Raw genomic sequence first — 21,484 nt, 5'->3', positions numbered from 1 at the left:
TGATTAGAACAAGAGTGGCCTTCTTCCATTTGCTCTGCTTGGAAAGCAAGAGGGTACCAGGAGACCCAGTTGGAGTCAGTCGGGTGAGATCCAGTTGCCATCCTGTAGTTGGAGGATGGTTTTTCATGTTAAATGTTTACAACGTATTTTTTCCACCTGAGCACCTGGACAGTCTCATCCTTTTCCTTTTAAGGAAAGGAACCTTAAAAGGTTCCTTTAGAACACCTCTTTAGCAGGCACCTCTTTAGAACATTGGCATCACGCGCTAGCACTTTCTGTTTCTACCTGAGGAGTGAGGGGTGATAAAGGAACCCTTTGTGTGAGGTGGCCGAAAGCTTCCTGAGTCTGGATTCCAGAAGCTGGGTTCAAGTCCCATTTCTGCCACGTCTTAACTCTGTGACACCAGATACGTCATTTTACCTCACCGCTGCTGCCTCTTCCATTCGTACGATAGAGCTGTGAGCCCTACCAAGCTTCCAGAACTTTGCAGAGAATCACATATACAACAGTACCCTTCATAGGCTGTGCAGCATTATTATTACTGCTTTCATGTGTTATATAAGCTGTCACTGTTTGGAGAACTGGTGTAAGAGAGCAGCGTCCCTCCTGTTGTTGGCCCACCTGCCCCATGGCTGTATGTGTGGCCTCTGCCTTGCTTTCCGTCTTCTGTCAGCATTGAAAAATGTGGGTGTTTCATTGCCTCTCTCAAATGGACCTGAAGCCATTGGCACACCTTGCGAGCTTCCATTTTATTTATTCCCAAGACGGTAGTACTGTATAGCCAACAATCACAGGGCAACAGCAAGCGATCTCTGCATCAGGAAATATTGCCTGCCTTTTTCTGAAGTATTTCGGAGTGAAAATCTTTCCTTTTTCAAATCGACACCTTCCATTAGCTCCTCAGTGCAGCTTGAGGCCCTGCGGAGCTCCTCCATCCACAGTAGCCTGGATGCTCTCACTCCAGGGGTTAGGGTGAGAAGACATCCAGGGCATTGATTGTGCTCTGGGTCCCTGCTGCCTTCATGTTCCAACAGAACTGGGGCTTAGTGCTCTGTTCTTGTTATTTGAAGTTGTTTCTCAGGATCCTGGAAGGACTCTATTATAAGTAGCTCTTTGAAATGTCATGTACTTAGGTTCGTCCAGTGTTGCTGAGCTGCAGCTCTTTGTTTTGATACGTAGTACCTGAATATTTCAATATCACTTGTTCCATCTTCCAAGCTTGTGCTGAAAGTTGGGGCTGAGGTTGGAGACGTTTTTTTTCCTGGGCAGGTGAAACCTAACATGGCCCTCTACACACAGTAGACATTTAGAAAACACTCTTTGACTTGAACTGGACAAGTGGAGGGGTAGTTCAGAGTTGTTTGGATGTGTTCATTTCAACAAATCGGGTTGTATGTATAGAGACCATATCCATATCTCCCCCCCCCACTGCACGATGGAAGGGAGCTCATGCTGAGCCTTCCCCCCACCCCACCCCACCATGGTTGATTAGCAAATGAATAAGAAAGTTCTTTGAGTCCAGTGATGGGAGAGGTCTCACACATTACATTCCCAGCCTCTGGATTTTTGGACTACTGTCGCGAGCAGTTTGAGTTTAGGTTCATTTTTGCTTTGCTTGTTGGTAGATTTTGGGGGGTGGGGAGGGGTATGGGAAGTTGAAGGGTAATAATTAAAAGTAAAAATAAAAGTAATTTGTTTGTAACTCATTCCTTTCTTATTCCCTTGCCTGAAAACCTTGACAACACCGTGATATCCTTTCTTTAGCTTGTGATAATTGTTACATATCTATATTGTGCCCTTGGGCTTTCTGGGAAAAGGAAGCGCTGTTTCCCGGAGCCTCTTGAAATGGAACGCGCTGCTATGTCCCGGCGCCATGTTTTCCCCTTCGTGGGAGCTTCGAGGCACAGGTGGGTCGCAGAGGGGATTCGTGGCATCAGATGGTGGTGCTTAAATTGCCCTTGGCTGAGCCTTTAGTTTCTTTATGGCCCCGAGATGACTTAGGTGGGGACTTAGAACAAGGGCTGTGCTGTCAGGGTTTGTTCCAGCAGTCCTGGAATTGGCCTGAGCTGTTTTGCTAAAAGAAGAAACGTATCCCACGGCAGTGACCCCCAGCCATGGCTTGTCAGTAGTAGGTGGGTCAAGGTGACAGGGACGAGCCACACCATAGGAGGACAGTGCCATTGACGCTAGTCATGTGTCAGGCAGGATATGAGAAACCTCGGTCGAGATTCCATTTTGAGCTTTCTGGTCCTAAAGTGTTCCTTGCAGACACTGATGGTTCCAAATCTGAGAGAGAAAGTGAGTCCCTAGACGGAGGGCAATTGGATTTGGCCCTCACCTCTTTGCAGCTCTTGCCGTGAGGCCTAACAACTGAGTTTTTAAGGTTGAGGCTGAGTGCAACCCTGCCGGCCATTTCCTTTCTTCACCGTTTTCAACTCTGACAGGGCATGATCATTTCTCCAGAGGTTCCCGTCCCTTCTATGCCACAGAACAGTTTTTCCTTGTTGATAAAAAATTGTCCTGATGCTCCTGCTGTTCCTCAGCTCCTAGGAGCCCAAGAGCAATGTAGAATTTCAGTACCCCCCCCCCATCTACACCTAGAGTCTGCATTTTGATGACAGCCCTCAGTGATCTGTTTGTAAATTAAAGTTTGAGAAGGCCGGTTTAACTAGTAGCTCACATCCCGGCTTCCCCATGATCCTTTGAGACCTTGTGGTCCATTAGAAAGATAATTTGAGCCACATGTGTAATCCATTTTCCTAGTAGCCGCATTAAAAAAGGAACAGATGAAGTTGATTTTTATAACGTATTTAACCTAGTATATCCAAAATATTATCATTTCCACATGTAATCAGTATAAGTATTAGTGAGATGTTCCCCTCCCCTTTGTTTGTACGAAGGTGTCGAGGCCTGGCATGTATTTATATTTCCGCCACCCCTCCATTTGTACTAGGCACATTTCAAGTGTTCAGGAGCTGCACGTACTTAGCGGCCCCCGCGTTGGACAGCACAGCTTCGAGAGATACATTTTGGCCTTGATTTGCTGTCGATGCCTGAAGAGCAGTTAGAGCCGTGGTCGCCTCAGTAATAAACTTGCATTCATGATCCGTGTTGTAACCTGTGCCAAGCCCTTTGCCCCTTGTGATTACGTACATCCCGTATGAATCCTCACAACATCCCACAACTTTGTCACAACTTTGTTCAAGACAGTTCTCTTCTCCGTTTCGGCTTGGTAAGTGGTATGAAGAACTCGCCCTTGGTATATGAGTGAAATGCAGGCTTTTTTCTTGAGGGTATCTTCAAAGAACTCATGGATTCCGCCCTTCTTCTCTGGCTCATCCTAAAGGGTGTGGACTCGCTAAATAGAAGTTTCCTTGCCACGCTGGCTGCTCATTAGAATCACCTGGGAACTTTAACGACCTGCTGCCCAGGCCCCACCCACAGATGTTCAGATGTACTTAATCAAACATAGGCTTTAAAAAAAAAAGTTTATTTTAAGAGAGAGAGAGAATGAATGGGAGAAAGCAGAGAGAGAGGGAGAGAATCCCAAGCAGGCTCCGCTGCCAGCACGCAGCCTGACCTGGGGCTTGATTTTATGAACCACGAGATCATGACCTGAGCTGAGATCAAGAGTCGTTTGCTTAATCGACTGAGCCACCCAGCCCCCCGCCCCGAGACATGCATTGCTCGGCGTGCAGGTCGGCTTGAGAGCAGCTGCTATGGGAGTGTGTCTCCGGCACACTGAGTGTGCTTAGAATCACCTGCACTTCGGGCTGGGACGCAGATCTGACTCAGTGGGTCTGGCGGGTCGGGAGAGCCGGCTTCAGTTGATGCTGCACCTCTGTGGCTCTGTCCCCGGCCCTTTGACATTAGGTAGCCGGCCACCTGACAAACACCTGAGGGCGTTTCCCAAACTACAAGTTCACTGGCAACAAGCCTGGAGTTTCTGATTCGGTGGGTTTGGGGTGGGCCCCAGGAGCTGTATTTGAGAAGGCATGTTTTCCACACTCCGCCATAAAGTGTTTAGTTTACGTTTTATGTAGGCGCACTTCTAGCGCACCTTTGTTTTGGGCTATGTGGATGTTGACTGTTATCAAACCCCTTTTCTGCCTTTACAGAGCTATGTGATTTTCCTCTTGAAACCTGTTAAGGTGATGGGGGTATTTTAAAGGATTGCCTAATATAATGTAGCATTAACCAGTTTGCCTGCTGGCGTGAAACCAGCGTGTTTCTTTCTGATGGATTGGATTGGTTAATATTTTCTTCAGGATTTTGACATCTGTATTTGAGAGGGAGATTTTGCTTTCCTGTACTTGATCTAGTATCGCTTTGCTAGCCTTGTAAAGTGAGTGAGAGTATTACCTTTTTCTGTTCTCTGGAACTTTGTGTGAGATTGGAGTTATGTGTTTCTTTTTCTTTTTCTATTTTTTTTTTTAAGAGAGAGAGAGAAATCTTAACATGCTCCACGTGTGGAGCCTGACTCAAGGCTTGATCCCACGATCATGACCTGAGTCGAAATCAAGAGCCGGATGCTCGACTGAGTCACCCAGGTGCCACCGTTTCTCCAGTGTTTGGTAGAATTTACCCCTAGAACCACCTGGGCCTGGTATATTTGGAGTGGGAAGATTTAAAAAAAAAATTTTTTTTAATGTTTTTCTAAAATTTTTTTTAACGTTTATTTATTTTTGAGACAGAGAGAGACAGAGCATGAACGGGGGAGGGTCAGAGAGAGAGGGAGACACAGAATCTGAAACAGGCTCCAGGCTCTGAGCGGTCAGCACAGAGCCCGACGCGGGGCTCGAACTCACGGAGTGTGAGATCGTGACCTGAGCCGAAGTCGGCCACCCAACCGACTGAGCCACCCAGGCGCCCCATATTTTTGAGAGAGAGAGAGCAAGTGTGTGAAGCAAGGGTCAGAAAGAGAGAGGGAGACAGAGATTCCCCCCAAGCAGGCTCCGCACTTTCAGCTCAAAGCGAGATGTGGGGTTCAACCCCACGAACTGTGAAATCATGACTTGAGCCAAAGTCAGATGCTCAACTGACTAAGCCCCTGGAGTGGGAAGATATTAAACTACCAGTTAATATATGCCATTTCTGTGGTTATGTCTGTCTTTTCATTCTTAAATCTTTTTTTTTCCTTTGGTTTATTTATATTTTGAGAGAGAAAAGTGAGTCAGGGAGGGACACGGTGGGGTGAGGGGTTGGAGAGAGAGAGAGAAAAAATCCCACACAAGCTCTGTGCTGTGAGCGCAGAGCCTGATGTGAGGCTCAAACCCACAAACTGTGAGATCATGACCTGAGCTGAAGTCAGACGCTTAACTGACTGAGCTACCCAGGTGCTCACATTCTTAAGTTTTAATATTGTTTGTGCCTTCTCTCTTTTTTTCTTAGTCTTACCACAGGTTTGTCAGTTGTGGTTATGTAGTATGATGTTTGTTAGGATGTAGAAATGAATGAACATAATGACATTCCCCAGTTTCTTTCTGATTAATTTTTAATGAGTAAAAACTTTATATCATTTTAAAGTCAAATTTACATCAGAGTTTATTCCAAAAAGCCTTACTTACATCCCTGTCTCTTGCTGGACATGCTGTTTCTATCCCCCATCTCAGGTCATCGATATTATAGTTTTTAGTTTCTTTTTCTGTTTCTTTCTTTTTTTTCTTTTATGAAATGCTTCACGAATTTGTGTATCATCCTGTGCAGGGGCCATGCTAATCTTCTCTGTATCATTCCAATTTTAGTTTATGTGCTGCCAAAGCGAGCATTCTTCTGTTCCTTTCACAAATTTGAGCAAGTGTGTGCACACACATATTTGCATTTCCCCTCTCACACCCAAAAAGCATACTGTGTACACTATTCAGCCTCTTGTTTTTGTCACTTAAAATATATCCTGGACATCACTCTTTTCTTCGTTTTGTCCTCTGTCTGGACTTATTCTGTGATTTGGATATTTCAAAACATAGAATTTTTATTTAGTTCTAGTATATTCTAATTTCCATTGTGATTATTTCATTCACCTGTGGGTTTAGAAGTGTCTTTTTAAATTTACAAATACATTTAAAAAATGTTTATTGATTTTTGAGAGAGAGAGAGAGAGACTGAGCAGGGGAGGGGCAGAGAGTGAGTGGGACAGAATATCTGACGTGAGCTGTAAGCTGAGAGCAGACAGCCCAATGTAGGGCTTGAACTCACGAAATGCGAGATCATGACCTGAGCCAAAGTTGGATGCTTAATTGACCCAGCCACCTAGGCACCCCTACAAGTACATTTTTTTAGATATTTTTAAAACTGATTTCTAACTTAACTGTATTATGGTCAGAGATTGTGACCTGAATACTAGTAGTTCTTTGAGATGTGTTGAGGGTAGGTTTGTACAGTATTTTGTGGTTGGCTTCTTTGTCTTAGCATAATGCTTTTCAAATTAATTCATGTTGTCTCAGGTATCCATAGTTGGTGACTTTCTGTTGTTGAGCAGTGTTCCACAGTGATTTGTTTATTCACTAGTTGATGAACATTTGAGTTGACTTAAGTTTTTGGCCATTATGAATAAAGCTGCTATGAACATTTGCTTATGAGTCTTTGTGTGGACTCGATGTTTTCATTTGTGTAAATACTTAGGTGTGGCATTGCTGGGCAGTATGCTTAGTGTATGTTTAACTTTACAAGAAACCGACCAACTATTTACCAAAGTGCTTGTGCCAATTTGCATTCCCGCTGGCAAAGCAAAGCATGACAGTTCTGCTTGGGCCATATCCTCATCATCCTGTTATTGTCCATCTGGTTAAATTGTAGCCATTCTAGTGGCTGTGTAATGGTAGCTCACTGTGGTTTTAATTTGCATATTCCTGATGTCTAACGATGGTGAGTGTTTCTTCATGGGCTTATTGGCCATTTGTACATCTTCTTTGGTGGAGTGTCTGCTCAAATCTTTTGCCTGTTTCTTATTGGATTGTCTGTCTTGTTAAATTATAAGACTTCTTTATATATTTTGGATACAAGACCTTTATGAGATATGTGATTTGCAAGTACTTTCTCCCAATCTGTAGCTTACCCTTTCATTTTCTTAATTGTGCCTTTGAAAGAGCAGTGGTTTTAATTTTGATGAAGTCAGGTTTATCTTTTTTTTTTCCTTACAGTTTATGTTTTTGTGTTCTAAGAAATCTTTGCCTAACCTAAGTTCACAAAGGCTTTCTCCTGTGTCTCCCACTAGGACTTGTAGTTTTAGCTCTTACGTTTAGATCTTTTGTGTCCGTCCCCTCTCCTCCCGAGGGTTCATATCCTGTGTAACCCTTTCCCTTGAGTTTACAGCCTTGTGAGACCTTGAGGAGAGAATCCAGGTAAGTTGTACCCAGACTCCTGACCCATGACCCACGGAAACTGCAAGATAATTGTGTGTTGTTTACAGCTATTGAGTTTGTTATGTAGCAATATAAAACTAATACTTCTTCATTTCAAGTTGTTTTGTATATTGTGTGAAGGGTCCAGACTCACTTATTTTTCCATATGGATATCAAATTATTCCAGCATCATTGGTGGAAAAGACTATCCTTTCCCATTGAACTACCTTGGTACCTTTGTTGGAAATCAATTGACCATTGCTGGGACCTCCAAAAGATGAGTCTAATTCTGAAGTCAATCTTCAGAATTAGTGGCAATCTCTTTGCACACTTCTCTATTACTGCAAACTGCCTGTTGGGCAGGCAAACTTAGTCTTGCTAGTATCACACTGTCTTGATTACTGAGGCATTTTTAGTAAGTCTGTAAATTGGACAGTGGAGATACTCCAACTTATTTTTTCCCTCTTCAAGGTGGTTTTGGCTATTCTCGGTCCTTTGCCTTTCCATATAAATTTCAGACTCATCTTGTCAGTTTCTACAACAAAGCCCATTGAGATTTGACAGGGATGGCATCGAATCTCTAGATCAGCATTAATATCATAAGAATATTGAGCCTTCTGGTCCTTGAACATGATATGTATCTCCATGTATTTAGGTTTCTTTAATTTATCTCAGCAGTGTTTTATAGTTTCCCTTGCATGAATCTTGTACACATTTTATTAAATGTGACCCTAAAGAGTTCATTTTTTTATATTATGCACATAATATTTTTACACTTTAATGTCCATTTGTTCATTGCTAGCAATACAAATACAATTAATTTTTATTTTGATCTGTATGTCCTGCAACCTTACTAAATTTACTTACCAGTTCTAATAGTTTTTCTATGGCGTTCTTAGGATTTTTTGCATATATGATCATGTCTGCAAATACAGTTTTACTTCTTCCAACGTGTTCTGCGTTTCATTTCTTGCCTTATTAAACTTGCTAGGATCTCTAAGAGCTATGGAATATGCAGGCAGCAAGAGCAACTGTCCTTGCCTTGTTCCCATACTTAGTGGGAAAGCGTTCCATCTTTCATCATTAAGTATGATATCAGCTATAGTTCCCCCCCCCCCGCAGGTGCCCTTGACTATTCCTAGTTTGCTGAGGTTTTTTTTTTTTTTTTTTTTAACGATGATTAGATGTTGAACGGTGTGGGTAGAAGCCATGTCTCAGGTACAATCTTTAGGAAGCTAGTATACCTCATGAATAGCCTTGTTGACGCTACATATCACTGCATTCCTATCCATCACCAACCACCACTATCCAGCTTTTCCTCCTAGTGTTGATAACAGAATTTCTATCTGGAGTGTGGAGAGTTTTTTATTCTTCTATGGAGCATCATATATTGCTCCTTCACAAACCATGGAAATTCTTTGCCACGTTCATCTTCTCTTTCTTTGCCATCCTTTTGACACTGGTTTGGGTTCTTCTTCATCTCTTTGCCCTTTTTATTTCTGCCTTTGTCCTGAGTTTATTTTCTCACATGTATGAAAGCATTCTCCCTGCTGATAGTGCCAAGTTTTAGAAGTGTGTGTGTTCACGTGTTCAGCCCTTTGCCTTCTCGTAGAGCTAGGCTGGTTGGCCAGCGTGTTTAGGACTCTTTGCCGTACTCCGGCAGTCAGTCCTAATTACAGTGGGTCACTGCAAGCCTTTCTCTTTCTGAGTCTCCAAAGCATATGACGATGCCAATCTTTGGACGACCCTTTGGACACTCCTTTCAACTGCTGGCAGACTGCCTGTGGGGCAGGCTAACTAGTCCTGCTGCTGGTCTCTGCTAACCTCCAAGGTCAACCTGCTCTTGTAAATTAGGACTAATAAAGATTCATCAGGCCCGGCATTGGCAGCGGTTGGCAACATTTGCAAACCTCACTGCTTTCTCCTTCTGGCCCATGTAGAGAAGGGACAGGAAACTCCAAAACTGTCCAGCTCATGTTTGGAACTCTTGTTTCGAATTGCATTCAGGCACCTTAAAAAAAAATATCCTCAATGGTGTCAAATCCTTGAGTGAGGACTTAAAATTTAGCTTTAGACCAAAATAATTTTGAGGCTCATCTATTAGAGCAAGTGGGCACCCGTATTGTGGGAAGCATTGGTATTCACTGAAAAACTGAGATATGGTAAAATTTATGGGATGATGTCTTATGTAGCTCTAAAAACTCTAAAGGCAGTTTCAAAAGAATAGGAAGAATACTTTGGTTGGCGGTAGTGTTACTGGACAAAGTGCACACCACCAAAATGGACTGCTTTGAAGAACTTCTCTAGCCAAGTATGTTCTGATAGGCATCTTAACAGAGGCCTCCTTACATCACACTTGTACCTCATGGGATATTTATTCTATTTCTATCCACCAATAATGAAGTTTTCCCATCTTTCTGATATAGTTTGCAAAGACTCTTCCATGATACAAAGTAATCTTACAGTGGGCGGACAAGAAGGAATGTACTGGTTCCTTGCCTCCCAGACGTGGATTTGGGGAGAAGAGGCACTATTTGTTTACTTGTCTGTGAAATGAAGGCTAGAGTTCCTGTTTGTGACCATCCGATTTTATCACATAGAGATGGAATTCCAAAAAAACCTTTTTGGTTCAGCTGTGTAAGCATGAGGCATTCCTCATTTTTCATTTGATCATCTACTAGAGCGACAAATATCTGTTAGTGCACAAGAGGGTCCTACTGACTGGGTTTGAATTCCGATTTTGACGGTTCTTCGTGGACACATTGTTTAACCTTTCTGCTCCTTGGGGTTGTGTGTTTTCGTATGAATATAGTCCTAGCAGTTGCCTTATAAGGTTGTTGGGGGGGGTGGGGTGGGGATTGAATGAGTTCATCTTGCTTAGGAGAATGCTTGGTACATAGTGGAGGGTCAGTAAAATGAAGCCATGCTCATTACCCATGAGTACATGTTCTCTTTTGTTTTTTTTTTTAACTATACAGTATCACTTGTATGATTATCTTTATTACTGTTTAACTTCTACCTATTTGTTGTCTTTATTGCCAGTTAACTTATATTTGTTCATCTCCCCAACTCAGTTGCTAGTTCCTTGAAGACCCATCTCAGTTTCTTTTTAGAATTTCACGCCGTGGTCCAGATTAGTTGTCCAGTGTAGATTTATTGACTGATTTTGGATCTCTTTGGAAATAGGCTTAAATAAAATTATGGAAAGAGCCTAAACGTCCATCAACTGTTGAATGGATAAAGAAATTGTGGTTTATATACACAATGGAATACTACGTGGCAATGAGAAAGAATGAAATACGGCCTTTTGTAGCAACGTGGATGGAACTGGAGAGTGTTATGCTAAGTGAAATAAGCCATACAGAGAAAGACAGATACCATATGGTTTCACTCTTACGTGGATCCTGAGAAACTTAACAGAAGATCATGGGGAAGGGGAAGGAAAAAAAAAAAGGTTAGAGAGGGAGGGAGCCAAAACATAAGAGACTCTTAAAAACTGAGAACAAACTGAGTGTTGATGGGGGGGGGGGGTGGGAGGGATGAGAGGGTGGGTGATGGGCATTGAGGAGAGCACCTGTTGGGATGAGCACTGGGTATTGGATGGAAACCAATTTGACAATAAATTTCATATTAAAAAAAAAGAGGCTGGCTTAAATAATTACATATGCTGAGCAAGGAGTGTCTCAGAAATGATTGGCTTGGTGTCATTTCATTATTTCTTCTCAGAAGCTATATTAATATTTTAGTGCTGGTTAATTTATTTTTTTTTTTAATTTTTTTTTCAACGTTTTATTTTTGGGACAGAGAGAGACAGAGCATGAACAGGGGAGGGGCAGAGAGAGAGGGAGACACAGAATCGGAAACAGGCTCCAGGCTCCGAGCCATCAGCCCAGAGCCTGACGCGGGGCTCGAACTCCCGGACCGCGAGATCGTGACCTGGCTGAAGTCGGATGCTTAACCGACTGCGCCACCCAGGCGCCCCAGTGCTGGTTAATTTAATCAGTGTTCAGTGAATGCTTATGGATGGATTGACAAACTAAATTGTTCTGAATGCAACCATATGTTGACATGATCATTTTGTAGGTTGTTAATTTCTTCAGCTAACCTCTTGCCTGTTACCTGTTGGATTTTGCCCCCCAAAAAAGATATGCTGGTAGGCCTAGCCCTCAGTGCCTCATAATGAGACCTTACTTTGAAATAGGGTCATCCTAGATGTAACTAGTTGAGATTGTACTGGAGTAGGGTGGGCCCTTAATCCAATACAACCAATATCCTTAGAAGAGAGGAGAACACTGCACTAAGACACAGACACATAGGGGCAGCTCTATGTGACCGAGCTTGGAGTGGTACAGGTACAAGCCGAGGACTGCCAAAGACTGCCAGCCACCGCCAGAAGCTGGGAAGAGGCAAGGAAGGCCCCTCCCCCAGTGCCTTCAGAGAAGCATGGCCCTGCACATACTGTGTTTTCAGGCTCCTAGCCTCCAGAACTGGAAGGGAAGAAATTTCTCTTGTAGGCTATCCAGTTTGTGGTACTTCGCTAGAGTAGCCCCAGGAAACTCAGACAGCTATCCGTTATTTTGCCTTTTCCCTCCTTGCTGCTCAAATTAGAGTGTTGATTACCGGAGATTTCATCTCAAAGGGCTGATTTGCCTCTATTTTCACCAATTATCCATCTCTGGCCTCTAATCCTCTCTCTGTTTTTCTAGAAACTGCACATCTGCTTTTCAGTTCCTTTCTGTTCCTCCCCCTTCCCCACTAATTCCAGTTGGAGGAATCTTTGTCAGGAATGCCATTCTGAGAAGGTCCTTGGAAAGTAAGGAGATGTTCTGGACTGGCGCCTTCGTTGCTACCCTAGTGGTGACTGTTTCCATGAGTTTACTCTTCCTTTCAACAACTACTATCTTAATGTTTGCCTAAGAAGGTACTTTTCACTTATAAATTTCAAATGGACTTTTTGCAGTAGTTTCTCACAGGGTAAGATAGTTTGACAAAATGCAGTTTTATCATAGAGCACATCAGCTGGGTTCATGAGTTTGGGAACTGGCAGGTGGATGGGGAACTTGATCTTGTTCCTATTTTAAAACTCTGTTTACTGGCAGGTATTTGATGGTTACAAAATCCATTGGTGGATTTAATGATTTGTTTAAATGTATGTAATATTACTAGGTAGGCTTTTAGCATCAGAAAAGTTAACCTGATGGTAGCTGACTTTTTGAAGGGTTTATGTAGCAAACCAATTTCAATTCAGGGAGCATTGCTAGGGTTACCTTGTTCCATGGCCACAGCTCATGCCACTGAAGCCAATCAGCTGCCTTGAAGATGTGCCATTTGTCACGAGGGGACCGTGTAATAGGGTGAGTGGATCAGCTCAAATCCATCACTAACTGCTGGAAAAAATGATTCAAAAAGCATTCGACACTGGATCTGAATTACATTGCTTGTAGCCAGAGGTCCTTGCAGCATTTAAAAAATAGAAGTAAGTGTATTGTGATCTCTAAAATGAATAGTAAATATCAAAGGGCTACAAAGAATGAGTTTCTAAATGAAATAGATAACATTTTATTTTTATTATTAGTTTTTAAGATTTTATTTTTAAGTAATCTCTACACCCAACGTGGGGCTCGAACTTACAAACCAGAGAGTTACGTGCTCTACCTACTGAGCCAGCCAGGCACCCCTGTTTAACATTTTATAATTTCCAAAGAAGAATCATCAAAACGAAGCCCCTGGAGCCCTGAGATTTGATGTGGCTGAGACAAATTGAGCTGTGGTGCATACGTGTTGTGTGTGTCTATTTGGACAATAAGCCACTTGCTTTGATGGGTGGGCACTGTTGCAGAATAAACACAATTAGATTTACTAGAAACATCTAGCATATTTCTACATCCTTGATCCAGAATAGAAGGTGATGAGGCAAGGTCCCCATGTTAGGGATCCTGTGGAAAGTTAACCTGGGCCAGGAGTCCACTGTTTTGGTTTTGTCTCTCTCTCTCTTTTAATGTAAGTATGCATGCTTTAAGGCTATTCAGAGCCTTGCCAAGATGAGATGGGTCATCTTAGAAGGTGTGTATGCAGAGTGCATAGGCAGTGTTAGACATCATATATTTTATGGAAAATCCAGCCAAGTGGATTAGCACCAGCTTGCGGAATGACTTAGAGTTCATCAAAGCATCTCTGTAGGAGGGGGAACTTGGGATTTGAGTGCCTCTGTTTTGCCATCTGCTGTGGTAGTATCATGCCCATTTCACAGACTGGGAACTGTAGTTTGTCCAACAGTGCAGAGCTGTTATTATTAATCAAGTGACAACATTGGGGTTTGAAACACAAGCTGGTCTGAGTACAGAATCCCTTTTTTTCAACTGTAGCACCCGGTTTTGCAGCTGGTCATAGTGCATTTTTATAAGGTATAAGCTACAAATTGGGAGTGAGTAACAGCTTCTATTTTAGCTTAAAAGGATATGATTGTCATTGGGGTGAAGAAAGTTCATTTGGAAATCATTTATTTTAATAGTTTAAGGCAGAAGGGTGACAGCTTGTTTTTGTAAATAAAATCTTACTGGAATACAGGCACACCCGTTCATTTCTGTATAGACTTTTACTGTTTGTTTGTTTTTTTTAAAGTAAGCTCAACACCCAACGTCGGGCTTGAACTCACGCCTCCAGATCAAGAGTCGCATGCTCTACTGACTTTGCCAGTGAGGCGAACCTGCCTTTTGCTTTTTTAGTGCTACAACACACAGTTTAATAGCTGCAACAGAGTCCGTATTGCCCACAAAGCCTAAAATATTTACTATCTGTCCCTTTGTAGAAAAAGTTTGCCAACCCCTGTGCAAAGGAAGATGTATAAAAATGAAACTCCTAGTTTTACGGACCATCATTTGTTTCCCTGTGGGTTGAGCACATATGGAACTTGAATTGATGGTGTACCTGGTCTCAAATTGGCTAGGATACAAACATTTCTCTTTTGTACAGAGTGGTTTCTCAAGGCATCATTTTTATTTTCTTGCCTCCTAGGTGGTCTACAGTGAGAGGAACTTCAATGCAAAAATCAGAAGAAGTTAATTTAGTAAATCCTGTGTTTACAGGCACTCCGGGTACCTAATGGAATGCTTGAGTGGTTCTCATTGGGGGTGACACTCCCCCTAGAGGTCAAATTGGAAATGGGGGGGTGTTTTTATTTTCAGTGTAATGTGTTGAAAAATACATTAGTTAACAAATTTTTTAAAAGAAAAATACATTATTATAAATCACTGTCCTTTTGTTTCTCCTTTACACTGAAGTTGAGGCACTATATTGATTATTTTTTGAAATTGTGTTTAGATTGGTAGTATCTATGATTTTCATTTCAGGCTAGCAAAGGGCCTTTGCAGGAATTTGCTTTAATAACAAAGAGAGGATTGGATCTAGTGGTATTGAGCACCACTGCCCTAAGTATTTGGCCTTTTTTTCCAAAGCAGACTTCCAAGTAAAGAGAGTGCCTTCAGAAAGACTTGTAATTCTGGACCCAGAGGCTGCTTACGCACAGCTTCTTGCTCACTGGCAGGCTTTAGAAGTGGGTTTTCAGACTGGGTAGCTTTCCACAGCTTTCAAAGGAGCCTCCAGAGAAAGACTATCTTTACACTTCATTTGCACGTCAGCACAGAGTACGAAAGCACATTGAGTAAAATCCAAAAAGAAGGCCCGTATGCACTTTGTCACTGTACATGGAAAGTTTGCATAGACCACTAATTGAGGGCCATTGATCTCCAATCACGTGACCATGGGAGTTAGAACTCCTCTTGGAGTTTAGATTTTGCTTGCAAAGGCCCTGTGAGGTGGAGGTCAAAACTATTTTCTAATTCTGTTAGATTTTTTTAATGTTTGTTTATTTTTGGAGGAGAGAGACAGAGCCAGAGTGTGAGTGGGGGAGGGGCAGAGAGAGAGGGAGAGAGACAGAATCCAAAGCAGGCTCCAGGCTCTGAGCTGTCAGCACAGAGCCCGATGCAGGGCTCAAACTCATGAGCTGTGAGATCATGAGTTCAGCCTGAGCTGAAGTCGGACGCTTAACCAACTGAGCCTCCCAGGCGCCCCTGTTTTTAGATTTTTAAAAAAATCTATCTATCTATCTATTTATTTATTTATTTATTTATTTGTGGAATCTATTTATTTGTGGAACCCTGTTTTTCATATGCAACAGAGAGGGCAGCAGATCCTTAGTCTGGAAGCAGGGTCTGGTGGAAGAGGTTTCTGTACCTGAATTGGAAGTATGTCTCACAGGAAAAGTGTCTAGCGTGGGCTGGTAGGGCTCCAGTTCTTTGTGGTGCAAGCTGCTTCAGAGCAGCATAAGTTAATGTTGCCCTTCCACTGCCCAGAGTCATCGCCTTGAATATCCTGATGAGCCAACCGTTGGTTCTACCGTTTTCTTAAGTTTGTGTCGACTTTTGGCTTAAATGGAATATTGGGTGAATGACGGTTCGGTTCTTTGGCTAAGTCTTTATTGCCCAGGTCATTTATTTAACAAGTAAGTAAAACAGACCAGAATCCCCATCTGGGGGGTGGCTTGTATTCTGGTGGGGGAAGGCAGACACTAACAACAGATTATGTGAAAGGTGGTAAGTGGTAGGGAGAATAGACTGATAGAGGCAGAGAAGAGGGGGAGACAGGCGGAGAGGGGGAAGAGAGGTGAGAGAGACAGGGTAGGGGGACAGAGAGAGTGACACCATGAGTTTAGTTGTCTTGAATTTGTGAAGAGGGACTCAGTTAAGTGTTGTGACTTTTACATTTGATATATTAAATAATGCCTCCTTTATGTAGCTTTATGTGAAGGGGTTAGGGGGCCCCAGATTGCTTGCCTAGATGAGTTGAGTCTTAACTACTTCTTAGTCTCAAACTCCTTTTCTGCTGAGATTGGCACCGGTGACACCCAACCTGGTTTCTTTCAAAATGGGGACCACTTAGAAGCGCTTTTCTCTGAGTGGAAAGGACACTGCAGTGTTAGTCCAGAGGCCTAGGCCCTGCCACTGACACATGCCCTCGAGGCTCTTCTGGACATCTTCTCTGTCCTCAGAGAGGATTGGGCTGAATGTATGACAAAAGTTGTTTTCAGGATCAAAAGTGAGAGATGCCCACCTCTGGTTAGATTCCTGTAGAGTGTGTGTGTGTGTGTGTGTGTGTGTGTGTGTGTGTGTGTGTGTGTAGATATAGATGTAAATAGAGACAGGGATTAAGCTTCATTTTTTACTTTAAAGCCAGGGTAGCCCAAATTCAATGTTTTTTTTTTTTTTTTTTTTTAATAAAAAGGAGTGAAACTCAATCTTTAGGTGTCTGGGACAAAATATAACCAAAAGGGTATTTTCATGTACTTTTTGAAGAAAAGCTTTATAACTAGGTCACCGCCGGCCATGCATTATCCCTGTGTTAGTTAACTTTCTAGCTAGTGTTTACAGGGTCAGGACTAATTTGTAGCATACTTTTTTGTGATGTCAGCATTCAAGAAGTATCCTTTCATAATTGAAAAAATGGTAATAATTTGTTAATGTATATACTAGAACATTCTTCTGAGCCTGTTGTATATATTCGTTCATTCATTTTGCCCATCTATGCTGCAAAAAAAAAAAAAAAAAAATAGAGATCATAGCAGCCAAAGTCCTGAGAAGTTAAGTAACCCACCCCACGTCAGTGAGTTGCAGAATCAGGATTTGAATGGAGTTGGCTCCAATAACTGTGCTCTCCAACATCGTGCTGTTCCAGCTTCTCTGCATTTCAGGGATCAATTGGAACCATTCAACAGAGAGGTTCACTGATGAGATTTTAAAGCGAACCTCATGGAACTGACCCATGTTACTTGGACCATTGGATTTCTCAGATTTGTGCTTGATCCAGCTTTTAATAGTAGTAGTTTCTGTGTAACTCTAAAAATGACTTTAGACATATTACAGTTGACTCTTGAACAACTTGGGGGTTATGGGTATCAACCCCCCATGCATTTAAAAAGCCACATATGGGTTTTGACTATGCAAAAGCTTAACTACTGCTACCCTACTGTTAATTTGGAAGCCTTATTGATAACATAAAGTTGATTAACATATTTTGTATGTTGTATATTATATATACTGTATTCTTACAATAAAGTAAGCTAGAGAAAATATTAAGGGAGTCATAAGAGAAAATACATTTACAGTACTCACTCAACTGAAAAATCCGTGTGTGAGTGGACCCGCACTCTTCAAACCTGTGTTGTTTAAGGACGAACTGTATTTGATTCCTTACAAAAAATGTCCTAAATGGGCATATCTATAGAGCTAGAAAGCAGGTTTGTGGTAGCTTAGGGGCAGGGGGAATGGGGAGTGATACATGACTAATGGATACAGAGTTTCTCTGTGATGAGAATGTTCTAGAGTTGGTGGTGGTGATGGCTGCGCAATTCCAGATATACTAAAAACCAAGCAGCCACTTGGTTGTACGCTTGAAAGGGGTGAGTCATGTAGTGAGTTGTTGTATCTCAATAAGATAGTTAGAAACGAGGAGGAAATTTTCCTCTGTTGTATTTAATCCATTTTATTTTTATTTATTTTTTAAATGTTTATTTTTGAAAGAGAGAGTACGCACACACGCACATGAGTTAGGGAGGGGCAGAGAACGGAGGGGAGGGAAGGACAGAGGATCTGAATCGGTGAGCCAGATGTAGGGCTTGAATTCATGAACCTCTAGATCATGACCCGAGCCAAAGTCAGATGGATGCTCAACCGATTGAACCACCCAGGCACCCCTGTATTTACTTCATTAAAAAAAATTTTTTTTAATGTTTATTTATTTTTGAGAGAGAGAGTGAGACAGAGTGTGAGTGGGGGAGGGGCAGAGAGAGAGGGAGACACAGAATCGGAAGCAGGCTCCAGGCTCTGAGCTGTCAGCACAGAGCCCGACGTGGGGCTCGAACTTCTGGACTGCGAGATCATGACCTGAGCTGAAGTCGGACGCCCAACCGACTGAGCCACCCAGGCACCCCTACTTCATTTTAAATTGAAGTTTGTTTGTTTTTTTATTTATTTATTTATTTTTTTAATTTAATTTTTTTTTTTTCAACGTTTACCTATTTTTGGGACAGAGAGAGACAGAGCATGAACGGGGGAGGGGCAGAGAGAGAGGGAGACACAGAATCGGAAACAGGCTCCAGGCTCCGAGCCATCAGCCCGGAGCCTGACGCGGGGCTCGAACTCACGGACCGCGAGATCGTGACCTGGCTGAAGTCGGACGCCCAACCGACTGCGCCACCCAGGCGCCCCTGTTTGTTTTTTTAATGAGGACTGAATAAAATAGGAATACTCCTCTTTTCTTTTATGACTTACAAACATGAACAGGAAAGTGAAGACTGAATTGACTGTGTAACCCAGCATTTTAAATTTCTTATATTGACAGTAATAATTAACTTTATTTGAAAACATTGACCTATATTAGTAAAGTATTTTAAATATTACAGTATCTGATTATTAAAAAGTAATTTTATATCTAACTGGAGAAAATCCCCCAAGTACATAATCTTGTTTAGTGCGTAGAATAATTTCAGGGCAGAAAAATGTCTGACTTGCTCTCGCTAGTCTATCTCATCCATTCTGCTTCTCTAAGATAATGAGTTATTTTGCTTGGATTTGAACTTGAGGTTAGGTCTTTCAAAGCTATTTTTTTCTTAACTGTTTTATCTGCATTTCACTCATTTCAGAATTACACATTGATCTTTCTAAAAAGCTATTTCTAATTTTAGATTGTGCTACCTCTTAATACTTTCAGGTTTAAGTTTATAAAGAAGCATTTTATTTTGCCGTAATTACTTTCAAGCCTCAGGGTAGTTCTGGAGTTCCACTGTTGTAGGATTTGGTAAACCAGTAAACAAGCTCACCCCATTATGATGTTTCACAATATTGTGTATTTTGTACATAATCACTCATTGACCAAATAGGAGTGCCAAGTGTGTGCCAGGATGCAGCCATGACCCAGATGGACCCCATCCTTGCCTTTGGTGGCCTGAACTCCAGTGGGGGAAGCCTGGCAGTCATAATCTTGGATGATTGTCCTCACGTAGCCATTCCTGCATCTTTATCCTGGTGGTTACCCTTACCTGCATCTTTGTCACCTCTCTTGGTCCTTGCTTCTTGACCATAACCAGCACTGTGCAGCTACCAAATCACTAGGTTTTGTGCCAAGGTGTGTTAATACTCGCCGTGCCAGGTTTTGTTAGTGAGTGGTTGCTTTTTTAATGAGCCTCACAAAAAGATCCCATAAATATCTGCAGCCCCCTAGTTGATGTGGTTCACCTCCCAGTGACTTCATGTGTATCTCTCTGTGTCATTCACTTTGAGAAGGAAAATAACTAAAGCATTGCTTAGTTTCCTACTGTGGCTGTAGTCTTCACATATCTAAATCCTCGCATTAAAACGATATTGTGTGTTCTGAATACGATGCTTTCATTTAAGTCTGAATTGTGATGAATATGCATTATTTAAATGAAGTATAAACTTTCCCTAGAAAACACTGATCAAATCAAATGTCGCTAATTTGATTTCCATCAAATCCATGCCACTTTAAATTGCCTCAATTTGGAGAAGACAGAATTTTTAAAGGCGAAATAAGTGTGAGGGTTCAGTTGTCTACCTTTTTTACTACTCTGCTTGGCTGCTTCTAAATTATCTGTAAAAATTAAGAAGTGTAGAGATTTGAGGCCTGTTGCACGATTACTAAACATGGTGTTTTTTTGAGATGACAATTTGAATGCTATGGATAACAATTCTGGGAGTATGTGTAATGTCTCCCACTGTGCTCCCCCAAGTACACTTAGCTGCCCTTTTCTTCCCCAGATCCCTGTACCTTTGTTGGAGCTCTTCCACGTGACCTGTGCTGTGCTTAGTCCCTTGTGTGTCTCATTCCCATTGGGGAGACTACTATGGAAATGGGGCCTGGAGAGCAGAGTCCTTTGGTTTTCAGTTGCAATACTCCAATCTCAGGTGCCTTATTGTTGGACATTGCATACAAATTCAGTTGATATTGAATGTTGTCTTTTTTGTTGTTAGAATTTCCAGAATGGCTTCTGCACCAACTTCTAAATATAATTCACACTCCTTGGAGAATGAGTCTATTAAGAGGGTAAGTTGTGTTTTCAGCTTTATTTGTGCCTCTTTTTCTGCATTTCTCTTCTTATATTTGCATACTAGGTGGTCATTTCAGGCTTATTGAATTATTAATTTCATTATTCATTCACATAGTGTGAATTCTTCAATATATGTGGTTTTATATGCTATCCTACCTTGTTCCAGAAAAGATAGAATGCCGTTTACGTGTTAAGTTTTGCATTTGTAAATCCTTTCGTGGAACTTGAGCAGGCTGTTACACCTTCCTAAATATTGGCCTTATTTTCTAATTATGATAAAATGGTTGTATGACCGAAACAAATACAGCATTAAGAAAAAAATGTTCAAAGTATCAAGGAGAAAATTATGTCATTAGAGAGAGATTTTGAAACCTATATTGAAAGGAAGGGTTGAATTTAAAATAAGCTTTACTCATGGCTCTTTGAAGCTTTTGATACATTTACCAATTCTCCAGCTGAAAGGTTGATTTACACCCCCGCCGGCAGTGTACTGAGTGCTGAAGCGATCAGAAGGAAGCCAACTAGTGTCTTTGAATTTGTAGCTCCCTGAATACTAATGAGGGTGACCTTTTTTTAAAAAAAAATAGTGTTTATTGTCCATTTGCTTTTCTTTTTTGAAGTGGCTGCTCGTGTCCTTTGCCTGTTTGCTTTTTGGGGTGTTTGAGGGATACTTTTCTATTGATTCATAAGTGTTCTTTACATATTGTGATAATCAGTTCTTTATAATATACATTACAAGTCTTTTTCCTAGCTTATTATTGGCTTGTGGTTATATTTGTGGCATTTTGATTTTGAAATACAGAGGTTTACATTTTTTTGTGTGTAATCACATCCCTCAGTCTTTTGTATTTCATATTTTCTGCTTTGGGTGTCATGTTTACAAGGACCTTTTTCATCCTCAAGATTATATAAGTTTTTATTGTGTTTTGGTATCGTTATGGTACAAGAAGCCGTTCTAAGCACAAGAGTTACTTCATGAAGCTAATTCTAAGTCCATGTGGAATGTGACTCTAATAGTGTATCCCAT

The 21,484-nt window shown here is 41.6% G+C and overlaps 1 protein-coding gene and 1 non-coding gene across 3 annotated transcripts in view; one reads left to right on the top strand and one right to left on the bottom strand.

Annotated features, from left to right (window-relative positions):
- The window catches only part of MTM1 (myotubularin 1), a 97,462-nt gene that overhangs the window by 3,389 nt on the left and 72,589 nt on the right, over positions 1–21,484 (top strand). For both annotated transcript variants that reach the window (XM_047097742.1, XM_047097741.1), the window contains exon 2: positions 20,381–20,453. In XM_047097742.1, the coding sequence (XP_046953698.1) occupies positions 20,437–20,453 (17 nt within the window). In that variant the 5' untranslated portion in view covers positions 20,381–20,436. The remainder of the gene's footprint in view (positions 1–20,380; positions 20,454–21,484) is intronic.
- LOC124525399 (U6 spliceosomal RNA) lies at positions 5,663–5,768 on the bottom strand. Its single transcript, XR_006965496.1, has one exon. It is a non-coding gene; the product is annotated as a U6 spliceosomal RNA (small nuclear RNA).

The sequence above is a fragment of the Lynx rufus genome, unplaced genomic scaffold, assembly GCF_022079265.1.
Source record: "Lynx rufus isolate CCGP_SWC_20201006 ecotype Redwood Valley unplaced genomic scaffold, mLynRuf1.p SCAF_40, whole genome shotgun sequence".
Classification (NCBI taxonomy): domain Eukaryota; kingdom Metazoa; phylum Chordata; class Mammalia; order Carnivora; family Felidae; genus Lynx; species Lynx rufus.
Note: the sequence above shows the minus strand (reverse complement) of the source record. Positions and strands in the feature narration are given on the sequence as shown.